Genomic DNA, 27,534 nt, shown 5'->3' with positions numbered 1-27,534 from the left:
AAACTGTCAAAAGTGAAAATTAACTTTTTCTTCATTTACAAATAGTTGGGTTTTTGAGCCAATCAAATATGAACTTCAAATAACTAAGAAAATATTCTTTGAGCTGGATCTTTTTTAAATTGTTTCTGTGAGAAAGCTGTTCTAATTTTTGCCGCAATTGTGATGAAACGGCGGGATTAGTTTAAATCATACAAGAGCGTTATGAAGACGCCTTGAAACATTTTTTTGCCACTGGTCTAACCACAATATTCTGCTTAGTATTGTATTGTGCAGCACTGCCCCATTGTCCTCTGAAACACTGAAATTGACATCCAGGGGGCCACAGGCTCACTTTATGAACATCATACGACAAAACTCAGTGAAAAGGTGAGCAACAACAAGAACATATTACTGCAAAGAACTATTTTGGCTTGTCTTCTACTTGAAGAAGAATAACTGTAGTCCCCGTGTCTCGCCTACATGATTTTGCCATAATCTGCTACTAATTGGCTAACAGAAAGGTTGACTGTGAGGTGCAAAACTCAAGCTTCACTCTGCAAGCCAATGTAGCCCATAAGCACTTTTTGGGAAAAAAAAGAAAACATGACGTCATGAGAACAGAGAGCTACTACCTGTATGGTCTTGAGGTTGGTGAGTAGTAGGTTTTGGTTACGTTGCTCCGCCAGCATGGCCTCCTTCTCTCGATTGAGTCGACTCTCAGCTTGTTTTAACATGTTTCTCTCTTTCGTTAAGTTCTCAACACGCACCTAAAGACAGAAATACACTTCGATGTGCTATGGCAGTGGTGTTGACAAAGACTAAAATGGGTACATGATAGGCACACCCCACTCAGCGCGGAATACATCTCAGAAAATTGTCGGTAAATTGTTCAGTAAAAGAAAAATGAACTAAAACACAAAGGCTGTAGTATGACCCTCTGGGGAAGAAAACAAATTCAAAGGTTTTCTATCAATTATTGTCACAGTATTTGGTTTGTTGTATTTAAGGTCTATAAGAATGTTAGGTTCAGCATACTATTCCGCACCTCCTCAAGTGCCAGTTTTTCATTAGCTTGGCGCAAGTCCTGACTCATAGTGTGGATTATGTGCTCATGTCGTTGGACTGTCGCGGACATTTTTTGGTTCCTGTCCTGGAGAGCTGAGGTCTCTCTACGAAATGCTGTGACAGTCTCTTGGAGCATTTCATATCTACCATAAAAAGAGATGCAGCACAAAAAACAATTAATGAAGACATTACAAAAAAATTGGAAAAAATTCCAACATGGCTGATAAAGTATATTTATCATGACTGTAATTTTGCTCACACCTCTTGTTGCTGAACTCCAATTGAGAAGTCAATTTGGCATTACTGGAGCGAACCTCTGTTAGCTGCCGCTCCAGTCTGTCATGAGAGTCATTCAACATTCTGTCGTTCTCTGCCTTCTCTTTCTTATATAAGGTGAAGGCGTCATTTAGCTGGAGGAGAAGTGACCCACATTGAGTTAAACAGGCGCTTCATTTTAATACCACTTATCAGAGCATTTCAGAGGAATGTTTGTTTTACCTGCTTTAATGCAGCTTTAGCCTGTGCGGTCTGTGCAGACTCAGCAGCAGCAGCAGCAGCAGCTCTATGAGGTGATGAACGAGTTACTGGGGCAGATGGCCGAGTAGGTGCAGGGTGGGAAAAATCTGGACAGAGGGAGATACGTCAAATAAACATTTGTATTTTTTTTCTTCCCAACTATTAATTCTCTCATTTGTTTTTCTGTGCCCAGCTGTTAATAATCAACAATTATGATGTGAGTGTTGGTCTCATAAGTTCAACTGTACCTCCGTCATGTTATTATCAAATCTTCACAATGAAAGTTATGGCCTATAATGTTTTTTTTTTTTTTTGTGAAACACCTGAGAAGCTGTATTCTCTTACCATACTGTATATGATATAAGATAAGTAGCAAATTATTGAAATGATTAAGAGGTCTAACATGGGTTTCTAGACGTCACCTTGAGAGGGCAGGTTAAAGCCGCCGGTGCTCTGTGTTAGGAGAGCTTTGTACATGTCTCTCTGTCTAGCATTGGAGTCAGCAAGTTGCTTCTGTTGGTTCCTCTGCTCTCTCAGTTGCTCTACCTCCTTCTGAAGCTTATCCACAACGGCTTCCAACTCGGACACACTGCGAGGAGACAGATAGGCAACTATTTAATTTAGTAGCATCTATTAAAGGCAGGTTGCTCGTTATCTGTAGGTCATTTAAAAACAATACCATGCATAAATGTGGTGCGTGAGTCATATGTAGAATGATGACATAATTTATTTTTGTTTCTATTCAAACCCAAAAAACAGAAACTAAAACAGATCAAAACAACTAAATGAAGAAAGCTCGGATTGAAATGATTTTGAAAAACTTTCAGAATAATATTACAATTATTACGTGAACAGAATAACTTAAATCTCTAAAGCCATAGCGCACTGCTCTCACCCTCTCAGCGTACATGGCAACGCTAGCGCGCACCACGCACACACATTGCATTTCTACACGCATTCCTTCATTTGCACCGCAGGTAAATCTACACGCAGGACAACACACTATTCCCACTTACCTTCCAATTTCAGCAGCACGACTGAGGGCGCACACTGAGTTGCTCTGCTATAGTTTGAAGCACACATATAGACTCTCACTCACTACTGACTGCAGACGACACACCAACAGCTTTATTCAGGAAGTCCAAATATGGGCGTAGTTTACAAGCCCCTTAAATAAGGCTGTTTCCCCTTAAATGAGGCTGTTTCACACATTTCAGAGATCGGGTGACTTGTGTTGTGTTTTATTAGATGGCATGATTTTAGTTATTTATGAGTGGATAACGTAGGACAATATTGAAACAGATTCTATTCAGACTTAATAAATTATGCTTAAAATGGTTATTTTTTTTCAAGTAGGGCTGAATTCATCACAAATCTGAATTCAGTTTCTATTTTCATATGTAGACCGTTTGACTGTTTGTGTAACATCTACAACATATAACAGGTGTGGTACTGGTTTGGCCACCATGTGCATGTCGATCTTGTGCACTGTGGTCCGATGGATGAGATGGATGGATGATGGATGAGTTTGTTTCAATGCTCAGACGCATGGAAAATAAGAGGGAACATTGGCTATAACTGTTTGTAGATGTGCAATAGCAAAGAATGGAATGGAATGCTGACATCATTCCTACTAGAGGCTCTTATTTTTGAGACATAGTACTTATAATTTTTAAAATTTTAGATGTAATTCTCAAATTAGAAATCAGAATATATAAAATTGCATATCTCAGTCTAGTGGAGGTTGGAGTGTTTACATACCATTAACTATGAGTTTTGGCATTTCAAGCACTGCATCATTAAAAGTAAAAAAACAAAAAACAAAAATGACTAGTAATACTACCGTGCTGATGTTATATGGGCTTGCTCCCTTGTGTTCTCTTCCTCAAGCTTCCTCAGCCGTTCCAGCAGGCTTCTGTTTTGCGACTGGAGCTCCTCTACACTGCGGAAGGAAATCTGATGCGGCCTGATGAACTGGCCAGAAATATTCGCGGAACTGCCATCATCTGTGGTCACTTGATTACCTCGGGCTTCTTCAAGTTCAACTAGCAGTGCACACACCTGGAATGAATGACAAGTAATACATTGTTGAGGAAATTATTGTATCAAATCAAATAGTAAATGAGAAAAGAAAGTGTTACAAGACAAATTACTTTCTTTATGTTGCTTATTATAATGATGCTTTAAAAACAATTGTGTGTATCGAGCATGGCAATATGAAAAGTACCTGGGCAGATGTATCATCCAGCAGTCTTTCTGTCCTCAGCTTGTCTTTCTCCAAATTGTCACATTGTTGCTTGGCCTCGTCCTTCTCTTTCTGTAAACTGTAAATCTCCTAAATAATGACAAGTTGTATTTAAGGAAATTTGCAGATGGGTTATAGTAATTGAATTGATGGATGAATTGAATGTGTCTCAGACCCTTCGAGCCAGTTCCAGTTTATTCCACAGGGAGGCCATTGAACTCTGCATGGTCTCATACTCCTCCCTCTGACGTTTAAGGACAGGTGCTTTGGATTCCACCTCCTGGATGACTTCATCCAACACTTTGCTCACCCTTCTGGTCTCCTGTTTCTCCAGTTGCAGCTCGGTCTGACACTCAGAATATGCATTGTAGAGCTGACAGCACACAGACAAAAGACAGGTGGGGAATCAGTCAAAGTCATAGAATTTAGGAATGTCTCAAACAAATCTTTTTAGAATCGATTTTTCATAGTTTACTCGAGTTATCTCCCCTGACGCCCAACCCCGCTCATGCACACTGGAGTGTGTATCGTTGAAAGTGGCATTCAAAAGATAATGTTGGCTACAAATTTGACTGATTTTACGACAATCACGATAATTGCTTTCTCATTTTTGCCGATAACTTCCTAGAAAACATAAGACAATTTATGTAACAGTAGATAGCGAATATACAATATTATGTGGAAAACCCGAAAGCTGGTTAAACACAGGTTTGTTGATCAACTTACGTCAAAGAACTTCATTCCAGGCTTAACAATGGCAGCAATGGCGGCTGCAGACGGACACATGGACTCCAGCTGCTCCTCAGTCAGTGAGGGCGCACCTGAAGCAAAACATTCAGCAAATTTTAGAAGAGTCAAGACTACATTGACTGGAGGTATTCATGGAATGGCAGCTCATATTACAATTTTGCCAATCAATTCCTAAAATTTGCTTTGGCTCAGGATAAATAACTTATTCATATGTATACTTCAACTATATTCTCCCACAATTACAACCCTTAATGACTTAGTAATTCTGCAATAATGTGCAACTAAACAAATATCAGCAATTCATATTAATTATCGTGTTACTATAATTGTACGTATCACTGTTCATATTCAATCATAGTTTTATTTTTAACCTGACAATACAGCCAAATTAGAAAAAACATGAGACACTTTCCACAACAACACGAAAACGGGCTTCTTTCTTACAACAATATTTTCCAGAGGCTTTCATCATCGAATTTTCAAACTCTTTCTCCATTTTCTTGATCTTCTCTTGAAGCTCCGCCTCTAAATGGGTCTTCTCCTCATCTGCCTCCGACACCTTCTTTTCCAGCATTTTGTTAGCTACCAGTACACAATAACAGAGAGGATTGTAGAGGGAATAAGTTTCCATATGTTCAAGCTAAGTTTCATTAAATACCTTTATGTACACATCAAAGTTTAATTTCAGAATTAAAAATACAAAACATTCAGCACACTGTATTTCGAGATGAGTTCCAGGACTAGTGCCACAAATTTATAATTCAAACACAAAATACATGTTTTCCTTTTCGGTGAGGAGCAGAGGATCAACCATCATGGCTGGAAAGAAATCTTGTGGTTTTTGCCTTGTTCAGAGCAGGAGGGGAAGCGAGAGTTGTGGCAGAACAACCTGTGGCTATTTAACCATGACAACCCACTTGCTCACAATGGCCTTAGAATTGTAAAGTTCCTGGTCAAGAAAATTGCCACTGATGGAAAGACTTCCCAACTTACTGACCTAATTTAATGTGATTTTTCTCCTTTTTTACATTGAAAGGGACAAGTTGTAGTTTGCATCTAAAACATAACCTTTGTGACACCATTCCTAACTTTTGTCGCGCACTTTGTATGTAGAAGACAGTGGTCAATTTGATAAATGACCAGAAAAATCATTGCAACCCATTAAGAAACGGGGATTCTGAATTGTAAAAAAATAATTGAGAAAAAAGTATCAAATGATCTCAAACCTTCTGCGGTGTTTTTAATCAATTTGCTGAGTTCTTCTATTGCTCTGCTCAATTCTTGATTCTTAGTTTCCATGTCTGCTGCTACACCCTGCAAAATAGGATGTAAAAAATATTTAATACATGAAGGTAGCAACATTATTGCGGTAGGGAATTATTAAATCCAAGAGTTGGTAATTTGTTAAATTAATCATATTAGATATTTCATTTTGAAAAAGTGCAGATTACACGTTTCTTATTGTGCATCTTCTTGCTCATTTTTACTTGCGCGAAACCATAATCAAGATAGGAGAGTAAAACAGTTGCTTATAGTAATTTATATCTTAATATAGCACTGACCAAATTTTTGCAAATCTGCTTTAACATCAACAGTACTGTCATAATACTGCACCAGAGGCATGTAACCCAAAACATGCCTGTACTTCATAAACAACAACAAAACAACAAAAAACAACTGATATCAGATACTGAATAACAAAAAAAGTTATTGTGCTTGGATGTGGATGCTCACTTTCCACCCTTGCAAAAAATGAAACAACCAGATGGATGTCTTATTCTTCTATAAAAAGGCATGTCTTGTTATCTTTTATTACTATTTTACTTTCCTTTCTATTAAAGGGCAGAAACAGTGCTGGTGGTTAGAACGAGTAGTGGTTTGCACATTCTAATGCCCCCAAGAAGATTTAGTTTGCATGCTCACCTTGTGCTAGCCTGATAGATATATATATATATATATATATATATTTTTTTTTTTTTTAAACTTTGGCTTCCCCCCACATTCCAAAACCATTCAAGTTAGGTTCATTGGCGACTTGAACTTGAGCGACTTGTCTAAATTTGCCAAGGGTATGGCTGTAAACAGGTGTTTGTGTATACATATGTGGCATGTGCCCTACGATTGACTAGCACGCAATCCAGTGCGTACACCGCTTCTCAACTCTAAAGCAGATGCGATAGGCTCCAGTTCACCCATGAAACGAGTGCAAAGAAAATGGATGGATGAGCAAATAGTACATATTTGCAGAGATGGACATATGGACCCAAGAATGGAACGGACCGTCCGACCAGGACATTTGGGGATGAAGGACGAGAAGCTTTTTTTTTTGTTGTTTTTTTTTTGTTTTGTTTTCGTCCATGTAATAGTCCCCAACCGTGTCAAGTACTTTGTGTACAGAATTCAAATATTTGCTTTTGGAGCAGCATGAAATCTTGTAATGCTATTGTGCGCACTGGCCCTTTAACTGGGTTCAACTCAGAGCGAAGCAAGCAAGCGAGAGAGAGAGAGAGGGTGAGTGAGGGAATGAGAGAGCGGGGGAAAAAACACAGAAGCCATATACGCGGCTGTGTGAAGAAGCAATTGAGAGCCAAAATAACCATCTTACGTTGCATTTAATTTGATCAAAGGGAGGAAGTGCAACAAATACAGCCATCACTACAGTGTGACCCTGGTTCAAGAGGACGGTGGATGAGCAAAATAGGGTAAAGTGTCCACCTCTGCATATTTGTTGAGTCTACAATGCCTCACCTTGTAGAGAGAAGACAACTTGACATGCGCATTGAGCTCATTCCGGTATTTCTCCTCCATGGTACTCAGTTCATCCTTAGCCTGGCAAGTTAAACAGAGAGCAAGAAAAATGGGTCGACAGCCATTCGAATATGTACCATACACCGTGCATTTGGGAAAGTGCTTCTTTTTCTACAGTTTTGTTATGTTACGGCTAGGCATGGGCCGTTATTACATTATGACAGTGTGATAATTGTAAACAAAAATATCACTGTATCTCAGTATTATAGTAACAGCTGTAATATCGAGGGAAGGACCATCAACGAAATAACTGCAGAGACATTTGAAGCATAGTATTACGACACACATATGAAGTGTCGATGGTCACATGTCATTTCTTTCACATGAATTCAACAATGCATGACAGGTTAAGTTAGTCTATTAATATTTACCACAAAAGAGTATATTTAAAAAGTATGAATTTTAGAAAAGTATAAATTTTCCTTAAAATCATTGCTAAGGTTTATCTTACTAATCAAGCATTTCAACAGTTACTGTAAGTAGTAATAACATTATTTAACATTTAGTTTGCCATTTGAACAACTTTTATACTCCTATTGTGATGAAAAGCATCAGTCATGTAATTTTCCTCTTAATCATAGAGTTAATTTTATAAGATAGCAAATATTGAAATCGAAATTTTATAACAATTATGATAATTACAAGTTTTCTATATACTCATATTGACTTCGGTAGAAGTCAATTTGGGCCAATTCACTACAGGAAAGTGCCATAAAATACTAATACAAAATAAATAATAAAAAAATAATATAAAACAGTTCTTACAAATTAGAGCTCATTGTAAATCTCTATTAAATGTTATGGTCTTTTTTTATATACTTATTGTATATATATATATATATAATGTGTGTTACAATCGCAGGTTTTGGACAGGTGTGATGCTGCTTTGGCCGTCGTGTGCATGTCTGATGCTGACCGCAGTGATCGAAGGAATTCTCAGGAAGTTCGTGTGAATGCTCAACCACATTGAAAATGACTCTGTTCGTTGAAAGGTAGGAGGACATATCGTATTAATTCCAGCATTGTCCATGCGGCCAAATGGTCACCATTTCTGTTGCACATCCTGGTCCACTTGTTCTCCAGTGTGTATTTTGAGCCATCAAAAGACCATTCAGCGGTGCAACTTTCACATCCCAAGAGGAATCTCACTCTAAAGACTCATTTAATTCTATTGGCTGGAAACATAACTTCATTCTTTCAGGATTTTCGTTCTAGATGGGACGTATCTGTTGTGTATATGCTTGTGCAGTCTAGTTCAAAATTGACGCACGTGATGGTTGTCTAGTGACCTGCTCAATTGACATGGCGGACAGCAATATTATTTTTTAAATCTTATTAAATGTACATTGTAATTTACAATGTAAAATAATGAGCAATTTAGTCGATCAATTTAATTAAATTAATTTAAATGAGGCTTTTCCACGACTTTAGTTGATCAATTTAATTAAACTAATTTAAATGAGGCTCTTCCACGACTTTCAGGGATCAGCTGACTAGAAATATTCATGTTTTATCGAATGACATGTTCATTATTCATCATGTTTATTCATTACAATGTGGAACCTTATTTATACAAATTGCGTTGAGACTTACGTGGTAAAATGACCTGTGTGCAAAAATAAAAGTAACAAGCCAGGGCGGATTTCATTTGTGTTACAAAGCTCTATTCAATCATAGGTTCTATTTTGATATATATGTTTTTAGATTTTTCTTTGTGACATACCTACATCATGTAACTTGTGAGCTCAGTTTTTGAACACAAGGGTCAAAGGGATGTCTGTCTATTGTATTGCATCCAAATCATATCCAATCAAATCAATTTAACAGAGATAAACTGCAATTAAGATGTTGAAACATTTAAAGGATGAAGAACATTGGAAATAGGACACACCTGAATTTAATTTTGAGCTTCATGGGAAACACTATGAACACTTGCACAAGGTGATTTATTTTCTCTGTTTTTAATGACTATTCGTCTTTATTAGCCCTCGAACAAAAATGGTGAAAAAAAGTAATAAAAAAATATTTAATAATGTCATTATGGGCTGCAGCATGTAAAGTTTTGAGAAAAAAAATAATGTATTCCATTTTAGACTCAGGATGTAACAATGGGAATATTGTATACCGTATATAAAATTAAATTGTGAGACTCTATGAGTATGAAAATCCATTCCCACTGAGGCAACTGTAAAACCCAACTCGAAGGTCGAGATAACAACAGTAAAGAGTCATTGCTTTTTCAATAGTCCTTTCATACAAATAGAACCAACTATACTTTACATGAAGAGTTCAAGGACAAAGCTGACGTATTGATTTGTTTACCAACCTGTTTCAGTTTGTTGTTGAGGTCTTCAGCTCGTTTCTGCTGGTTTTCATTGGACTGCTTCAGAGAACTAAGTTGACTTTCCAGTCTGGTCACCTGATGAACAAAAAAGAAATACACCCTCAATAGTACAGACACTGTACCATGTATATACGCAGTGGTGCTAGTGTTACTCATTTAACTTTGTCTGATAAATTGTCTGCTAATACAGCGGAACGGAAAGGAAAGTCCACAGCTGGAGAAACTGTCAGAGGAAGTAGCCTTAACAAGTTTACGTTAGGCATTGAGTCCTCCTCACAGACCAGTGATACTTCCCCGTGTTTATTGTATAATCACAAAAGGAAGCTCATGTGAGACACCAAGGCATCCATTACAAATTCAAGGGCACACATTTCCAAAGTTTCCTGAAATAATTACCAGCTCTCTGAGTCATCACAACTCACCAACAGCTAACATAGCACTTGTTTTTAGTACAGTAATAATAGAATAAAATTGAAAAAAGCGTGTGTGTATGTGTGCATCCATGCGTGTGCGTCCTTACGTGTGTAAATTTAGAGAAGAAGGTATAAGAAAAAAGACTGACGGAACTTAGATTATTTATGACGGAAACATTCACCCAAAGCCAAATAGTTGTGGTCTATCACCATCATGTGACACTCTGAAGAAGGCGAAAGACTCGCCGAAACATGTCAGGTAAAAAATTTACCTAAAACAAAATTGTCTGCTCTAAATGAATCAGTCAAAATATAAATTGTCTATTTAAATGATTACTTTTATACATGATAGTGATAGCGTGATTGCACAATTAACTTTATTTTAATCATGATCGCAATTTTGCCTGCCACGATTAACTGTCCCTGATAAACGGCAACATTTATATTTAAAATGCAGGCTCGGCTGCACATTTAATTAGGCACTTTTTCAAACGGTAGTCAGCCAATTACGAAGGAGCCAGGTTATGGTTAAAGCTACTATATTAAGCTGCCTTAAGAGAGAAGAGCACCTGCAGCTCGGTGGATGGATGAGAGTGAGTCATGTCAAAAAGAAAGTACAGTGAAAATTGGAAATGACGAGCAACGCGGTGCGGAGCAAGTGTGTCAAAAGGGATCAACTTTCGTTGTCTTGACTTGTTTCGAATTCGGGACAAGTAACGTTAAACAAAATAATAGCATATTTATTGGGTTAGGTTTAAATTCTTGAATCCATTTTTCTTTTTTATCACTTATCATGTATTCTAAAATGAGAATTTATTTTAAAGCTTAATTACACACTGGGTTTTTTTAAACATAAATTTGTTGAAAAGTAGTGCAATAAAAGATGTTTTGTGTATTTTGGAACAATTAAGAAGAAGAGGAAGGCATCCAAACTGTCTCAATTATCTTTTTTTTTTTTTTGAATCAATGTTTCAAGTTACCTTTGCATATGAATGTGAATCAGCAGTGGTTCAAATCACGTAAAGATCTAAAGTATGTTATTCTTGATTTCAAATCTTTTAAATCTGATCTTTTTCAGCCAATACCGATCAGCTGAAAATCTTTTGATCTGTCCCGACTTCCAATCATGTAAATCGCATCGGGACAACCCTAGCATGAAGACTACATCAGGAACGCTAATAAATTATTGTGAATATTGTAAATAATATTACAGTGTTGTACTCGTGAGAGGATGCATGCAAGACGTTTTATTGGAAATGGCAATGACGTAACACCCCCCCAACCCCACAGCGTCTCCCCCCTTTTACACAGTAGGCTCAGTTTCCGCATTTACCCACATTTTTTGTGTGTTACCTGCTCAGTCTTGGTTTTCAGACTACCCTGAAGCTCCAGAATCTCTTTGCCTGTTTCTCTGTTACTGCTCAGCAATTCTTCAGTTTTGGTCTTCAGTTCTGCAGATAACCACTCCATTTTCTTATCCAGCAGCTCCTTTTCCTGCTCCATGCGCTTCTCCCGATGCTACATGCACATGCACAACAGGGACATATTTTAGGCTATTAGCTGGGACATCAGAAGAATAAAAAGGAATGCATTTCCAATATTAGTTATAATTAAAAGTGTATATACACTAGGGCTGGGCGATATGACCTAAAATCAATATCGCGATAAATTGGGCAATTTTACCTCGATAACGATAAATGCACGATAAATTCCCCCTGAGGACCAAAATGAAAATAAATGCAGAAAATGCATATTAACTGCTTTTTTTTATTGACCAACTGGTACACATTACTTTCAATGAAAAATAGAAGTACAAAAATCATTTGAATAAACATTCAAAATAGCTTGCTTTGCATGACTTGAACAATGTCACAAAGAACAGGAAAAAAAGGGTACCTCTCACAAAATCTTTTCCTGCAAATAGATTGTGCCGAGATGGTGTAATGCCATTTGCAAATGCTTAGATTTGTGTAAAGGTATCTTGTAAACAATATAAATAATGCCATGTGCAAAGGCACTAGTCGCCTGTAAACAAAATGCTAAATAAAATGAAAAAAAAAAAATCAATGGAATGCCAGTGCCAAACAAACGCGTGTGCTTCATCAGTAAAATGTGCCGTCTCGAGTACTCCGGTGCGCAGTCGCCACTTGTCGTCTATGTACTGCACATTTCAGGCTCAAACAGGGATGCATGTTGCGACTCGACCACAAGTCGGATGTGGATGCAAAATGCTCGACATGTCTCCGCTCCCGTCCCGATGTTGTCCATATCGGGAAGTGCTGTTTGCGGCAAATATTTTCGTACCTCTTGTCGGCTACGTTCCTGAGGCGTTTAAATCCTGTGCGCTCCACTGTAACTTCAGGAGCTCTATCTTTAGCTATGTGCTAGGCTATCCCGTCCACCACTGAGACGTTCTCTCGTATGGTTTCGCCTCCGTTAGTGGGCTGTTGTCACTTGTCCAACCTTGCTTCTCACTTTGAACTTTTAGCACAAGCTCCAAGTCAACAGCATGGTTGTGTTGTGGGTGGTGAAAAAGAAAAGGTTGGACGCGCTGTTTCAGGTGCTTACGACGCACTTTGTAGTTCATGTTCTTTTGCGCAAACATCGTCTTTATGGAACCCAAAACATTTCCAAACGACAGATGTCGAATTTCTTTTTGGGACAAGCGCGACAAGACCAATTTCAACTAACGTTACTTCGTCTTTAGCCGTGTCAGCCGCTTCTGAATTTGAATCGCCAGCTACGAACTCGTCTTGTGTTTACATTCTTCTACAGCGCCTGAGTCACGTGACTACATGCGCTGGAGCAGACTTAAAGAGGCATGAACATTGCCGCAGACAGAAAAGACTTTCCTTTTTCATTTTTTTTTTAGACACCGAATTTACCGACAAGGGCAAAATGTTGTCGGTCATTCTAATAAATTTCGGTAACGGTAAATTTTCGGTTAATCGCCCAGCCCTAATATACACTATATAAAAAGCTGCATATCTTTCTTTCACCTCACTGTCTGACATGAAATGAGACTAACTTTTTACAGATTCAGGTCAACAATTGGGATTAAATAAATTATTTTCTTGAAATTATATGCAAGTAGGGCTGCAACTAATGACATCTAGTAATAGTTTTGTCGATTAACCAAGGAATCATATTTTTTTTTAAACAGGTTACATTTCTATCACTATTTAAAAAAAACACTATTTCAAATTGACAGTGCAGAAAATGCACAAACATAAATTATGATTCAATTCCTAGTTTGATACAAAGCATGTCAGAAAATTGGCCAAATGTGGATCATTGTTTTCCAAAGTGAAAGTAGATGTCTCATGTTGAAATAACCCCCCCCCCCCCCCCCCACCCCAAAAAAAAAAACGTCTGCCTTCATGAATGAGCATAAAAATCTGAGAACATTTCATGTTGGGAAGCTCAGCTGAAACTATTAATGGATTATCAAAAAAAATCAATTAATTTAATAATCAATTAATTGATCAATCGTAGCACATCTACATGTAAGTAGAACTGAAAATGGTCCTCGAGTAATTACAGTCCCTTGGATAAAAAAAATGCCTGCTTAATTACATGAGCACTGTCAGGAGGAAGTCAAGCTAACCACAGCAACAATTGTTCATGTGATACGTGATAGTAACGCCACCAACGCGGTAATAGCATCAAAATAAACCTTATCTTTCCAAATAATGTATGGACATTAATGCTTTAGTACACTTTAATTTTGTAGTTGTTCCTGGCAGCGTGTCTCGACTTAACGGTTGACTTTACTCGTTTCGTCTTCCTGACTCTGTTTGGGGCATTTATTGCCATCACAAATTGTTACCCACCGTGCCACCCGAATTTGTGATCATGGTCAATCACTTTGTCTTATTTCTAGTTTTCATATTTTCACTCACATTCAAGTGCTTTTGTTGACACCTCAAGTGATAACGGTCAGATCAGTATTTTGGAACAGTTCTACACTGTCTTCCACTCTGACTTGTGATTATTTCATTGTATACCTGCACAGAGGCCTCAGAGGACTGGATCTCATCCAGTTTTAACTGCAACTCCAACTTGACTTTGTTGGTCTCCATCAGCTTCTCATTCAGGCGCTTTACATCTTCTAAAATTCACAAAAGCAATAAACTGAAAACTATGTATCAATAATCAAATTCTGCATATGTACAGCAATGATCCTTTGCAACGGACCCATGTTTGTGCTCATTAGCAATCATACCAGTCAGGTTCTCCACCTCTTGCGTTCTCTTCTCCAGCAGCCGTGCCAGTTCCCTTTTTTCGGCCTCAATCTCATACTTTGATTTGGACTGCTGCATTTGAATACAAACAGACAAATGAGATTTTGTCATAGGTCCACATATTTAATACAACTTTAAATATTAGTGGCACAAACCTGCTGCTGCGTTTTCTCCTCAGGAGTATCTCCATCAATTCCCTTAAGAGCACTAAGCTCTTCGTCTGTATAAAAAAAAAAGGGGGACAACATCCTATGAACAACATAATGTAAAAGTTAGCATTTATAGAATCTTGTTGTGGTAAGGCTCACAAAAGATATATTATAGATGCAGCTATGGCTGGTCAATTGAAACTAAAACAAAATCCAAGTACATCTAAGTGCATGAGCGAAAACTTACTTAATTTTTTATTTTCCTCCTTGAGTGCCTGCAGGTCTCTTGTGGCAGACAAGATCTGTTCTTGGCTCTCCCCAAGTTTCTTATCAATGTCAAAGTACTGTTGTTCTGTAGGGGAGAACACATTGAGCAAGAAACCACAAGTTGAACACAAAGTCGAAAATTGCAGTGGCACAAATCCTAATTAATTCGTTCACATAAAAGCAGAACTAAAGTTAGTACGTAATACATCTTTTAACGGGGACTTTTACAACTAATTAATAAGCATATTATTATACTATATGTCGTCATATACACACTTAAAATAGATTATTATCATTCGCAAAAGTTAGCAATGCCGCTATCGTTAGCTAGTGATGGCAGCATGTGCGTGTGAAATTCTATTTTCAAATTGAAAACAAGGACTGATGTACAATACTCAATTTAGTGCCTACACTACGCCTTCCCACGATACTTTACAAACTTAAAGAAACAATTTCAACGAAATGTATTTACGTACCGCTGTCAGCCTTGAATCTCTCCTGCTGCGTCCTGAGCGCCTCGTTAGCATTCTGCAGCTCCGTTACAAACTTCTCTAGCTTGTTTTGGACACCTTTAGGGAGTTTGTTCAACTCCGCTCGCTCCAGAGCCTGCAGTAGGACGGCCGCCATCTCCGACTGTCCTGCAAGACGTTTATAAACGTTTCAAACTTGCCTTGAAGATATAAATAACATGCTGTAGCGACTTTTGAAAAGCACAGACAAGCCTTTCGGCGAAGGAAAGATGCGACTCAGATGCAACATGATCAGGTCAACTTTGCACTTCAAAATAAATCTAAATATACCCTCTAAGAATCGAATGTTAATTACTCTGTTGTTTTGTCTGCATATTTTTACAGTTTATAATGTAAAAATAAAATGTGCTCGAATCTTTACCTAACTGTGGCAACCTGAAGCTAACAATGGATTATTTTACTCGTTTTGTATTCTTTTGTTTTGAAGTCTGAAACGGAGTTGAAATATTCCTGTCAAGTAAGCGAAAGTAATTCAAACGACATATGTATGCGACGGAAGTCGCAAGCGCAAAGCATTGTGGTAAATACAGTTTTTCGTTCTTTTGATGATCCACTTTAAACTCTCAAAACAAGTCAAATCCAAGCATTTGGATCGATATTTTTGTGAGCGTTTTTTTTCCAGGTATCTTCCACAATCTTCATTGTTAAGTCATTTTCCAGTCTGTACGTCAGTGCGTTTACTGCTAAGGTCAGGTGACATGAATCGTTAGCTAAAATGACTTTATTCTTGTTTGCTTGCTAATTTACGTGTATAGTACCATAAAGCTATTTTAATGTGTATTGTGACTCGACTCATTGTTATGTTCAAAGTGCCGAATGTTTTGGAGTTCATGTTCTAGTATGCCACGTCTCCCATTCCATTCTTACTGCAGCCTGACAATTACAATGAAATTTAAAAGCGCTATGTGTGATTTTGCAGGCAAGATGGGTCGTGGATACATAGTAGACGATACTGTAGAAGTGTACCTGTCCAAACTATGTGTACAACAATCGGATAATGTCACTGGCCTGGTCATTGGGCAGGTAAGTTAACATCTGTTGCACTTGCTTTGAGAGCTTGGCCAGCTGTTAATATTCAACACACCTTGCATTAAACTCTTGAGCAAAATGCTGACATCTACTTCATTGTAGTTAGAGATAATAAATGTCGAGTTTGCAGTTGAGAAGAAAAACAAGTATCGTTGAAACAAATAAGCTTTTTACAGTGTATAAAATTGTATGCTGGCTATTCCCGGATTTTTATGGAAAAAGATCACCAAGATTATGTGTGAATGTATCAGTGAGTGAAAAAATAATAATAATATTAAGGGAAACACAATTTCATTTATTAATTTATTTCAAAACGTGAAACCTTTATATTATATTAGTTCACCTTACACAAACTGAAATATTTCAAGCCTTTTCTTGTTTACATTTTGATTGTTATGACAGAAAGAAAAAAACAATCCATCCATCCATTATCTGTACCGCTTCTCCTCACAAGGGTTGCGGAGGTGTGCTGGAGTCTATGCCTGCTATCTTCGGGCAGTAGGCGGGGTGTACCCTGAACTGGTTGCCAGTCAATCGCAGGGCACACATAGCCACACTTGCGCAGCCATCCATGCTCACACTCATACCTAGGGGCAATTTAGAGTGTCCAATCAAGGAGAAAAATACTACTCTGTTCCCCAGTGGTCCCAAGTCCTCTTTTCAGATGAAAGTAAATTTTGCATTTCATTTAGAAATCAAGATCCAGAATCTGGATGAAAACCTGAGAAGCACAAATGTCAAGCTGCTTGAAGTCCAGTGTGAATTTTCCTCAGTCAGTAATGGTTTGGGGAGGCATATCGTTTGCTGGTGCGGGTAAATTGTCTTTTATCAAGTCCACCGTCGATGCAGCTGTTTCCCATCAAATTTTAGAGCATTTCTTGCTTCCCGCTGCTGACAAACATTTGGGAGACAATCATTTTATTTTCCATTATAATTTGGCTCCTCCACAAAAGCCAAACTCATAATATCTGGTTGAATATTTTGGCCAGTAAACTCATCTGACTTGGACCCCATTGAAAATGTATGAGCCATTTTCAAGAAGAAGATGAGGGAACAGAAAGTATGTGAAGGTGTCAGGTTTAAATACCCTGATGCCGTTTGGGAGAGCTTACTGAAATGACCAAGGCCAGAAGGAACAAGGCCAGTATCAAAGCATCTTGTACTGTGCCAAAGCCTGATCACCTCAATGTCACGTCGTCTTGATGCTATAATTAATGCAAGAGGAGTCCCAAAAAAGTACTGTGGCCATATTTCTTTATTACACTTTTCAGAAAGCCAACATTTCTATGTTTAAAATCCCTTTTTGTTGATCACATAAAATATTCAAATTTGGGGAAACACGATTTTTTTTGTTTCTCTGTCTTTCTGCTATAATCAACAAAATTGAAACAAATAAAGGCTTGACATATTTCACTTGGTTTGTGATGAAGTAATACACAAGATTTACTTTTTGAAACAAACATTTGAAACTATGAACTTATCCTCCATATTCTATTATTTTTGGCACCCACCTGTCTATATTGCTTTAACACAGTTATTTTTTTTTTAATTAAGACTGTCCTACTACATATTTCAGAACTCACTTCAGAGGGATTTTGTAGTCATGGCATGTCGAACACCCTCAAGAGATGACCCCCTTGTTGGTGCAGGGAAGTCCCTGGACAAGGAATGGATCAGTGAGCATGCTCGACAGGTAGGAACTATATATGAGGAGGGATAACCATACTCAGGTGGTCTTGACCCGTTTAGGTTTTTATTTAGCCAGCATGTGCAACTAAAATGAATTGTACAATATGTGAAATGTCCATGTGAAGTAACTGGGTCACACGTGTAGGCACCATGTTTTCATCAGTGTATATTCTGTATTGGTGTATTGTACAGGTTTCCAGAATGTTGCCTGGGGGTTTGTCTGTGTTAGGAGTGTTTGTCATCACTGATGCGGATGCAAAGGAAACTCTAGCCTCACTTCGTCAGGTAAGGTTCCTGTATACACTTAGATATACACTATGATATATGTATACACTTAGTCCTTCTGAAATAGGGGGTCGGGCACCCCTTTGGTGCAATGCTTGGGGATGCGCATGTTACACCAGGAAGCATTTTTTTGTGTGTGTGTGCGTGTGTGTGTGCGTGTAATTGCTCAGTCACTACAGTAGAAAGTGTATAGTCTTGTTTTATTTTTCATTCAAATGTTTATTCCAATCCTAATTTAAGTGTTTGTGTGAAGCTTGTGTTTGCAGTGCATCATTTGATAGCCTCTGAAAGTCTATGGAAAGTGAATGATGATGAAGTTACAGACTGCGTCACACTGCACATCAGCCCCAAATCCAGAAAGTATCCTTTGGCACTGCTGTCTCACTGGATTATGCTGAATGACTGAATTTCATCTTCTTGTTGTTTTATCTTTAATCCATCATATCAGAATTAGCTGCAGAACATTTGATATCAAAGATCCCAAGGTGAGTTCTCAGTCACAGCTTCCCATTGCAGCTATTATGAAGCCCGTACTTTTTGGCGGTACAGCAGTGAGAAAGAATTAACATCTAAGCATTGCCTTCCATTTCTCTTTCTTCAGTAAGCGTGCCGTCTCGCGGACTCGTCGTTATACGAGGCCTAATGTATGATATCCTTTTATATAAAGATGTACAAAAAAGTTGTAGACTACTAACCAAGTCCATTATTATTTCCTGTGACAGTGTAATTAAATACAAAGGCAATAAATACGACGCTAGATTAGTATAAATCAATTTGACAACTAAACTTATGTTTTAGCAGTCGTAGCAATCACTGAATTTCTGAGAGTCTTGGATCGTTGTTCTCGTGGCTACAGAGATTTTGCCATTGTATGTTTGTACCTTTCATTCAGAGTAGCCAGTGACCATATTAAAGGGTGCAGCGTCAGTTGCGGGTGTTATTTCTGTATTCAACACACACACTATGCATGGCCAGCGTAGCCGGGACACGCTAGCAGACTTTCGAAGAGAGGTATTTTTGTCAATGGTAGTACTATTGACTTTGTAAGAGCTCTCTTGTCAATGTAACTTATGTCAGGTGAGGGATCTCACTAGTCACCACACTCCTTAGAGTCACGGTTTTAAATCAAAACCAAAATTAACACTGAACAGCATACAAGCAAACAATGAAACAAAGAAATACTCAAAACTCAAAAACTTTAACTCAAAACGCATCTCTCATGCCATTCATATCCCAAAAAGAAATAAAAATAACATGAAAAGAGTACTGAGGCATTCTGGGATCCTATCATCCTCAGCCAATCAGAGGGCTGGTTAAAGAGATGTGTGCTTTGGGTTTTTTTTTTCAGTCTGTTGTCTAAACCTGTGAGGTTTCTTGCTTCTAATAACATGAATGATAAGACAAACTACGGCATCGTGGACAGTTGCCCTTTTGTCCAGCTTTCTCCTGCACGTACATACTGGTCTGTTCTGATTGTGTGAAACCATCACCAAATGAGGTATTCACAGAATTTAGTTGTCAGTCTGCACTCTGCAATGTCAGATTTAAACCAGTAGGGGGTGCTAATATTCACACTGAAATAATCCTAACATGTGCTCAGATCTATGGGTCTCAGACTGTACACAAGGTGTGTTGCTGTACAGGGCTCCATGTCTGTTTTGAGGATGATTTGGGACTTTATAGTGCCCCTTATGGTTGGAAAAATAGGGTAACTATAGTGCAGTGATTCTCAAATAGTGGGGCGTGGTGCGATGCTGAGGGGGGCGCGTGGGGACCCTGGGGAACATGTTTTTTTACATAGTTTTGGGACCAAAAAAGGCGATCTCAGGCAACGCGAGTTTGAGCTCGTCAACGCTGTTTGTGCCCCTAGTTCACGCAGTACTGGTTTAAAAAAGTGTCGCCCTGGCACGCAGTACTGATTAAAAAAAAAGCGTCGCCCCGTCGCTCATTGACCCGGAAGTGATTTCTTTCGCCGCTATTTAAATGCATCGCGCCAAGCTATCTTGGGCCGTAGCAGAACGGACTTTATTTGAACTATATATGTCTGCGCACAGCAGATGCAACAAGCTATGTGATGGCAAATAAACGACTTCGTAAACAAGTAGCGTTCTAAACGAGGAGGCGAGCAAGGCGGCGCTAAGCGCGCTAATCGCTAAAATGAAATGCTTCGATGTATGCTCAACTTTTAACAGAAGTCTGACTCGAACCGCGTTTGGGCGGAGAGCCAGCAGCTATGAACAGAAATGTTGTATTGCAACAATTACGTATTTAAACAAAATAAGACGACGGCTACGTTAGCAATTTAGCAGACGTTCTCAAGCTGGAACACGGAAATGGATGACGTCATCACAACGAAGAAGTTCGACGTCAAACGTATTGTAAACATAAAAAAAATACTTATAGTAAACATTAAAAGTGTTGCTTTATGTTATTTATATTGATTTTTGTTTAAAATCCCCCTGGCTCTTTTTGTCTTTTCTACATTATGTATGTATTAATAACTGTTTGGTTTGTTCATGTTTATAATGTTAAAAAAACAATACAAAAATGTATAGTAAATATTTATCATCTCATCAATATTTGTACAACAGTACTGAGTTTCGATATCCTCACAATAGTCGTTCTCAAAATGATATTTTTTTTATCAATTTGGCTTTGTTAAGGGAGATTTTATTGACAATCTAACATTAATATACAAAGAACATGTACATTAGTACGAAATGTAAAAAAAGAAAATTGGTGGTGGGGGGGCGCGAATTGTTTTCTTCTTGGTAGGGGGGGGTGTGACAGGAAATAATTGAGAACCACTGCTATAGTCCTGGCCATATACTTTTGTGTGTATATCGGTCGTTAGTCATACGTCTGCCGCCTTGGTACCCATCCATTATTGTCAGTCCGTCAATATTTCAAGCCAAACAAAACTGTAATTGTCAGTCTCTCAGTCCATCATGTTATTTTGACCATGCTTTCGTCAGTAATATTCGCTGGTCCGCCAGTCCGTCAATTGTCAATCTCTTAGGGAAAAAAAAGTAGAGTCAAACTGATGAAAAATCAAATTTGATTCAAATAGTAAATGGAGCGCACTATATGACAGTGTATCTACTGTACATCACACGGTGGCTACCCAAAGAACTTTACACACATACACTCAAATACATGTCACGTCTTCCACACTTATTTTCACACACTTAATCCATTGAACTGTTTAGTACAGCAGGAGCATGTTGGTGGCTGCCTGCTACTATTTAACTCCTAAAGCGCCAAAAAGTTGCACTTTAAAGTTTTGCTTACCTTAACCAGAATCCCATGTCGCATTGTTGCCAAAAGGTACAATTCTGGTGGATTAAAATTCATCTTGTGGAAATTAAGTCGCCATGACAATAAATCAATACTTTTTCTTTTCCTCGTTCTTCTTCTGTGTTTTGGTGGTTCGCAAACAACTTTTGGAGCATTAAGGCCACTTTCCGAAATAGAGTGTGTTGCCAGCATAACACAGAACTTTTTATTTAACCTGACTCTTTCCAAACATAAAATTGGGAATATGAAACTACAGAAGTTCTCTGTAAAATATCTCTAATATTCAAAGCTACTTTCTGATCTCCAAGATCATTAATTAGTTGTTGTCTAAATGCCCTATCATCTCTTTGCTGAAACCAGCTTCGACATTTAGTCAATGCAGTCTACTCAAGAAAGCCCGCTGTTGCTTGTTTTTAGGCCCTCGAACAAACACATTACGTCAGTCGTAAGTGAAATAGGCGTTCATCATTAATGGAGTGAAGGTCCGTCTGACCTTGGCCAGGTTAGTGACAATTACACTGATGGACAAAAATCAACCTATGTCAGTGCTTTGTACGTCATTTTTTTCGAAAAGTTTGTCGTCAGTCGTCATTCGTCAGAAAATCAGTCATCCAACAGTGACGGACTAACCTTCCGCCGTTACTGACTCGATGCTCACCTCTGGTGTATATACTTTTGCCAAGTCAGTATTTACTTTCATCAAAATGTGTCTTTAAAAGCAGAATATCTTTCTGTGGCACTCAAGGATTTTTATGAACCTCTTCCAGAGTTTGGCCAAACCTGCTGATTGGAAGTACCAGTCAGGAGTATGTTCCTCCTGGTCCACGATGAGTTGTTGCGTGAATGTGGACTTACTTTTCCCACTACCGGACAACAGAGCCTGTTCAAAGAGCATGGATAAGTGTCTTAAGGTATGTGTACAGACACTAAATCAAGCTTCAAGAATGTGCATGGATTTATTCTAAGTACTTCCTATGTTTCAGGAGGGACTGAAAGTGTGGACGCACCAAATTGAGAATGCAGTCTGTTTAATTGATGGCATACAGCTGCCTGATGATGCAGAACTCACAGCAGGACAGGTTATATACACATTGACTGAAAGGGCCCTATTTTCGTGCCGAGGGCAAGTTTAGCGCGTAGCGCAGTCTAGCTGTCTGCATGGGGGGAATTTTGTTAGACTTTGTGCAGGAAGAATTGGGCGTAATGAGGTGTTTGGCCTGGATCAAATGCACCAAAATTGCATTAGACCACCTGCGCTGCAAAATACACCTCCTTTTAGCCAGTCTCAAATTTAATCTACTTTTTGTCACCAATTTTTCAGATGCGCTGGTCAATGAGGCAGGAATACCCAGTGAGGTGAATCACATCTGCCAAATTCGCAAACACGGAAAACTAGACCAATTTCCCTGAGGCCAAAAATGACAATGCACCAGTTTTTATGCAAAGCGCAGACTAATATCTGTTACCAAATTGTCATATGAGTCGGGGGCAAGGCAACTCCGTATGTCGGAACATCCAGAGAGGCGCAATCCGGCCCCAAACACGGTAGGGTCGATTTTTTTTTCCAAGGTCACAGGCGCAAGTGTACCAAAATATGGCCCGAAGTGTTTGACTTTCAATAACAGTAATTTAACTCCATGTCCCACTACACCAGTACACACACATACAGTACACACGTACTGTACAAAGATGGACCTGTTATTAAACCCTGCATTCTAAATTCTTGTGTTTGATACACATTTTGCAGAAGAGGAATGTGAGACAGGTGCTCACTGCTCAGCTGCTAGTCATTCCGGTAAGATATAAACACACTGCTAACCTTTGCAAAATTATGCAATTATGACATCAAGTAAAAGTTACATTGTCCCCTACTTTGTATTAATGAACATACAATATGCAGTGCAAAATGCTCCTACGCAGTTCGGTAGATGTCAAGGCATTATCTTTATACATGGCAGGAACAACAAGACAGTTTAAGAGATGTGGTCCAGCTGTGTGAAGGCGGCTTGTCTGTCAGCGGAGCCATCCATAGCCGAGCTTACGTTCACAACAACAAACCAAAGGCCAAGATGGCTGAGAAGGTAGTTTTTAAACACACCCCATATTTTTTTTCAACAGCCAATTGTCTTCATTTTGTCATGAAATATTCAATGTAGATGCTGAAGAAAGATGTGGTCTCTACGATGGTCACGAGAGTCCAGATGCTGCTTGATGAGCTTCTGGCTACAGAAAATGAGAGCAAGGGAGTCAGCAGAGACAAGAAAGAGACAGGTACTTCTCCGCACCTCTTGTATGATTTACTTTGGTCAATCATCAATTAACTGTTTTGTTGGGACATTGTCTATACAGCAGGGGTCACCAACCTTTTTGAAAAGTGGTACTTCCTGGGTGCTTATTTATAGAAATGGTTACCGTGTCTTGGTACACACTTTTGAAATAACAGATTTGCGCAAAATTATTTTGGGCTAGCTTTCTCCTACAAAACATTCGGTCTAGTCATGCTAACCTTTGAACTGTGCTTTTTTTTTTAACTCTCATGACCAAATTTATATCAATGCAAGTGCGATTTAAAAAAAAAAAAAAAAGAATGGCAACTAAAAACGTTAGATTTATTTCACTGGTAAGTGGCACCATTCTTTTTTCTTTATTTTTTAGAATAGCAACACAAAATAAATTACGCACATCTTACCGGTGAGCTTTTAGAAAAGACCTGTGGGCTACCTTTGGGGTCCTTGTGGGATATACTTGCTGCCCGCGGGCTCTGCTGTATTAACTGATGAATATAAGACACTGGTTAGAGAGAAGAGCCTGCTGCTCTCTAACACATTTTTCTTAGAATTTGTCCAAATCACGACTATTTTCAAACTTCACACCTTTTTTCTCTGACAAGTCTGACCGACACTCGCAACGCAGTATAAAAACTCAATTCAACATGAACGTTCTCATAATTTTGTTTTCCCGTTTTCTCTGGGTTGCCATTTGCTACAATATATTATTAGAACATGGGGGGGCAACACAGCGGCCCACGACTACACTGTGAGTGACCCCTTGATTAATTTTGAACAAAACAAGTCAGTAGCACAGATGAAAAATTGTGCCTCCATCTTGCATTTAAATTGCTTTTTGAATATTTCTTGTCATAAATTTATGTCGGGCTCTCTATTATACCGGTAAGTTCATATATTGATGTTGTAGCAGTATATAAATTTGTAATGTGTCATCCAACGAAGAAAACACATCTAATCCCTAAGAGCAGAATTCATCAATTAATAGGACACAATGGTTTAATATTATAGCAATGCACTAAAGTTAGCCACTTCATTGACTTTGACCTCCCTTTGGTAGGGTCAGCGTCACCGTACATTCCAATGTGTCGTTGTCATTAGGCTATTCCTAAATTAATAAAAACTGAAGTTATGTAGTGTACTCTCATAAGGTTTGGATATTTAGCTCAGTGAGCTTTTGGGATTGAAAGGACATCAATTCAAAATGGTTGCAAGCTGATGTATAACGTCATCTATTGTGCTATTGAGCTGACATTGGTATTTGGTAAGTTGTTGATTACGTGTTATCTATACATTCTTTTTTATTGAACATTTTGTAAATATCTTTCCTATGACTCAGCAGGATTAGTACTGTCAACCTCTGTGTTGTTTCAGGGACATGTTCGAATGTATACATAAATAACAATATAAAACTGCTACGCTTTAGTAAATGACCTTTTGAAGTTCCCCCTTAATTCATTGACCTTTCGTTACCGACGTGAATCTGAAATGTAATGGCTGTCCTTCTTATACTGTGGAAGCTTGTTTTTGCACAGTAAAATTCTCAAGGCCTTCATGTACTAAAATGAATGATCATTCGTCATGTCTTTCAGAGCAATTCTGCCTCCCTCATCGTGTCTTTTGTCCTGCAAATGTGAGTGGGACTCCATGTGTGTGTGACTACCAGTTCAGTGATGAGGACCCATCTGAGGTCATTGAGAGGTTGAAAGAAATGTTGGACATCGATACAGCTAATCAAAACTTGGATGCCAAGCAAGAAATTCCTGCTGAAATCATAGAAAGTGGAGAACCAGAAGGTGAGGAACAATTCTATGTGCCATATTGCTATTATATTAGATAATTGGGTAAGTCTTGAGGCTCTATTTTCGTGGCCACTGGCGGGAGGTGCAGTGTAAATCTGCGTAGCGGCTTGTTTTTTCTGTGATTTTTGTTTAGTTGTCTGGGAAAACAAATTGGAACATTCAATTTTTGCGGTTGAATTGTATTTTGTAAATGTGTGTTTTTGAAAGCAACATTGCACTTGCCTTGAAAATCAGTTACATCATAATTACATTGAGGGTGATTAAAAGATTGCATGTTTCCAGATTTCACTGAAGAAATGGTTGAAGTTCAAGAACCCAAGAGAAAAAACTACATAGGTGAAACATAGCAACATTTTCTTGCATTATTAACCGACTATCAGCTGCGCTTTTGAAATAAAAAAAAAATCCAAAATATCCGCTATCAACATATTCTGCTTTATACTGCCACCTGTTGTGTACATCACGATGATGTTACTTCAGTTAACGAATGCACTATTCTGATTCTGCTCTTTTGTGCTCTTAGGTGTTGCCATGGCCACTGTTGTCGCACTACTCGCCACTGCTGCTTCAATGCTCTACCTTAATGACGTTTGACACAATACAGACCAAAATAAAGTATTTTAACATCAAATCCCTTTTTGCCTAATTTAGATTGCTGACTACCCATTGTTCACACCTTATTGGATTGTTATCATAACTTTGTAAAGTTACATTGTAGTACTTAATTTTCACAATGATGTTCCAAGTTTCCAAGTGAGTTGTATAGCACGGAAATGTATAATTAGAAAGCAGTCCACAGGCTTATATGTGATTTTAAGATTTAGTTACATCGAACCCAGGAGTTACAGACCATGGTCATACTCCGGACTCTCCACGCTCGAAGATGCTGAAGGAGTGGGCGAGGTCATCTTTTGTGTGTTTTCGTATTAGCTTGTCGGTGGACGTTCAAGGTGAGAGAGAACAAGTAGTGTGGTATGTCCGAAAGGCATGAGTTGTGCCCTCATGTTCTCATTTTCTGAAAAGTGGAGTAATAATGGAAATTTGCTCTGATAAACATTTAAGTCACAGCTCTGAACAGTTAATGTGACAGTGAGTGGTGCTCATAATTTCAGCACACCGAAAAATTCATGCATTCTTTCGAGTGGTGATTATCGTGTTAAACTAATTTCGGCCGCTTGTATCCGAGATCTTGTTCTTTCGGTCACGACCCACAGCTCGTGACCATAGGTGAGGGTAGGAATGTAAATCGACTGGTAAATCGCAAGCTTCGCCTTTTGGCTCAGCTCATTCTTCACCACGATACAAGGTCCGCAACACAGCATATTATAGAAGATGGCAAGTGGTGGCTTGGGCATCTGATTAGGATGCCTCCTGGACGCCTCCCTGGTGAAATTAAAAATGTAAAAACTTTTGTCCACCATTAGTGCGATCAATAAGCTTTTTGGTAACAGAAGTTAAAACAATTAAATAAGGTGGTAGCACAAGTGTACTGTGCACTCCATCTTATGTGGCTGTTCAGAATTTATCACTTTAATGTTTATATGATTAAGTGGGAGTCAACACACACTTTCCACCATTAAAGTGCCTCTGAAAACCGCAAGTACATTTCAGATATTCTAGAAGGCTTTTCCTTTCCTTTTTTTAGTGGAAGCTTTTAGTTTTTGTGCTTACAAAGACTGCTATTTCAAACTTGTCCTTCATCTTTATTCGCCAGTTCCCCCAGTTCCAGTTGATGAAAAACATCCCCCAAAGCCTGACCGTGATGGTGTTCTTATTGTGGATAAGTGGTGTGTTTGCTCCAAACATTCCTTAAGGAATCATCACCAAAAATGTAATC

The 27,534-nt window shown here is 38.5% G+C and overlaps 2 protein-coding genes across 3 annotated transcripts in view; one reads left to right on the top strand and one right to left on the bottom strand.

The window, feature by feature from the left end:
- Nucleotides 1–15,529, bottom strand: part of LOC148325618 (nucleoprotein TPR-like) — a 34,709-nt gene extending 19,180 nt beyond the window's left edge. The window contains exons 1-19 of the mRNA XM_088310592.1: nt 15,257–15,529; nt 14,761–14,865; nt 14,520–14,584; nt 14,346–14,436; nt 14,128–14,231; nt 11,474–11,638; nt 9,690–9,782; nt 7,304–7,384; nt 5,782–5,869; nt 5,000–5,137; nt 4,532–4,626; nt 3,981–4,178; nt 3,788–3,895; nt 3,404–3,621; nt 1,983–2,149; nt 1,543–1,667; nt 1,306–1,454; nt 1,025–1,187; nt 612–746 (exon numbers count right to left, since the gene is read on the bottom strand). Coding sequence (XP_088166718.1) covers nt 612–746; nt 1,025–1,187; nt 1,306–1,454; nt 1,543–1,667; nt 1,983–2,149; nt 3,404–3,621; nt 3,788–3,895; nt 3,981–4,178; nt 4,532–4,626; nt 5,000–5,137; nt 5,782–5,869; nt 7,304–7,384; nt 9,690–9,782; nt 11,474–11,638; nt 14,128–14,231; nt 14,346–14,436; nt 14,520–14,584; nt 14,761–14,865; nt 15,257–15,407 — 2,439 coding nt within the window. The 5' untranslated portion in view covers nt 15,408–15,529. The remainder of the gene's footprint in view (nt 1–611; nt 747–1,024; nt 1,188–1,305; nt 1,455–1,542; nt 1,668–1,982; nt 2,150–3,403; nt 3,622–3,787; nt 3,896–3,980; nt 4,179–4,531; nt 4,627–4,999; nt 5,138–5,781; nt 5,870–7,303; nt 7,385–9,689; nt 9,783–11,473; nt 11,639–14,127; nt 14,232–14,345; nt 14,437–14,519; nt 14,585–14,760; nt 14,866–15,256) is intronic.
- A 251-nt stretch (nt 15,530–15,780) lies between these two features.
- Nucleotides 15,781–26,328, top strand: odr4 (odr-4 GPCR localization factor homolog). Of its 2 annotated transcripts, none has more exons than XM_088310594.1 (14): nt 15,781–15,932; nt 16,230–16,333; nt 17,916–18,032; nt 18,221–18,313; nt 18,567–18,673; nt 18,762–18,798; nt 22,378–22,521; nt 22,594–22,689; nt 23,358–23,405; nt 23,569–23,691; nt 23,767–23,881; nt 25,488–25,691; nt 25,980–26,033; nt 26,221–26,328. In XM_088310594.1, exons 2-14 carry the CDS (start codon nt 16,235–16,237, stop codon nt 26,289–26,291), a joined length of 1,308 nt encoding a protein of 435 aa, XP_088166720.1. In that variant the 5' UTR covers nt 15,781–15,932; nt 16,230–16,234; the 3' UTR covers nt 26,292–26,328. The 2 variants fall into 2 exon arrangements, with proteins under 2 accessions (XP_088166720.1, XP_088166719.1); XM_088310593.1 differs by having other exon boundaries at nt 15,781–15,998.
- Nucleotides 26,329–27,534: the final 1,206 nt, after the last annotated feature.

This window comes from Idiotropiscis lumnitzeri, chromosome 12 (genome assembly GCF_059441095.1).
Source record: "Idiotropiscis lumnitzeri isolate Australia: NSW breed Sydney's pygmy pipehorse chromosome 12, RoL_Ilum_1.0, whole genome shotgun sequence".
Classification (NCBI taxonomy): Eukaryota; Metazoa; Chordata; class Actinopteri; order Syngnathiformes; family Syngnathidae; genus Idiotropiscis; species Idiotropiscis lumnitzeri.
The sequence above is the reverse complement of the archived record's forward strand: the minus strand, read 5'-3'. Positions and strand labels throughout refer to the sequence as shown.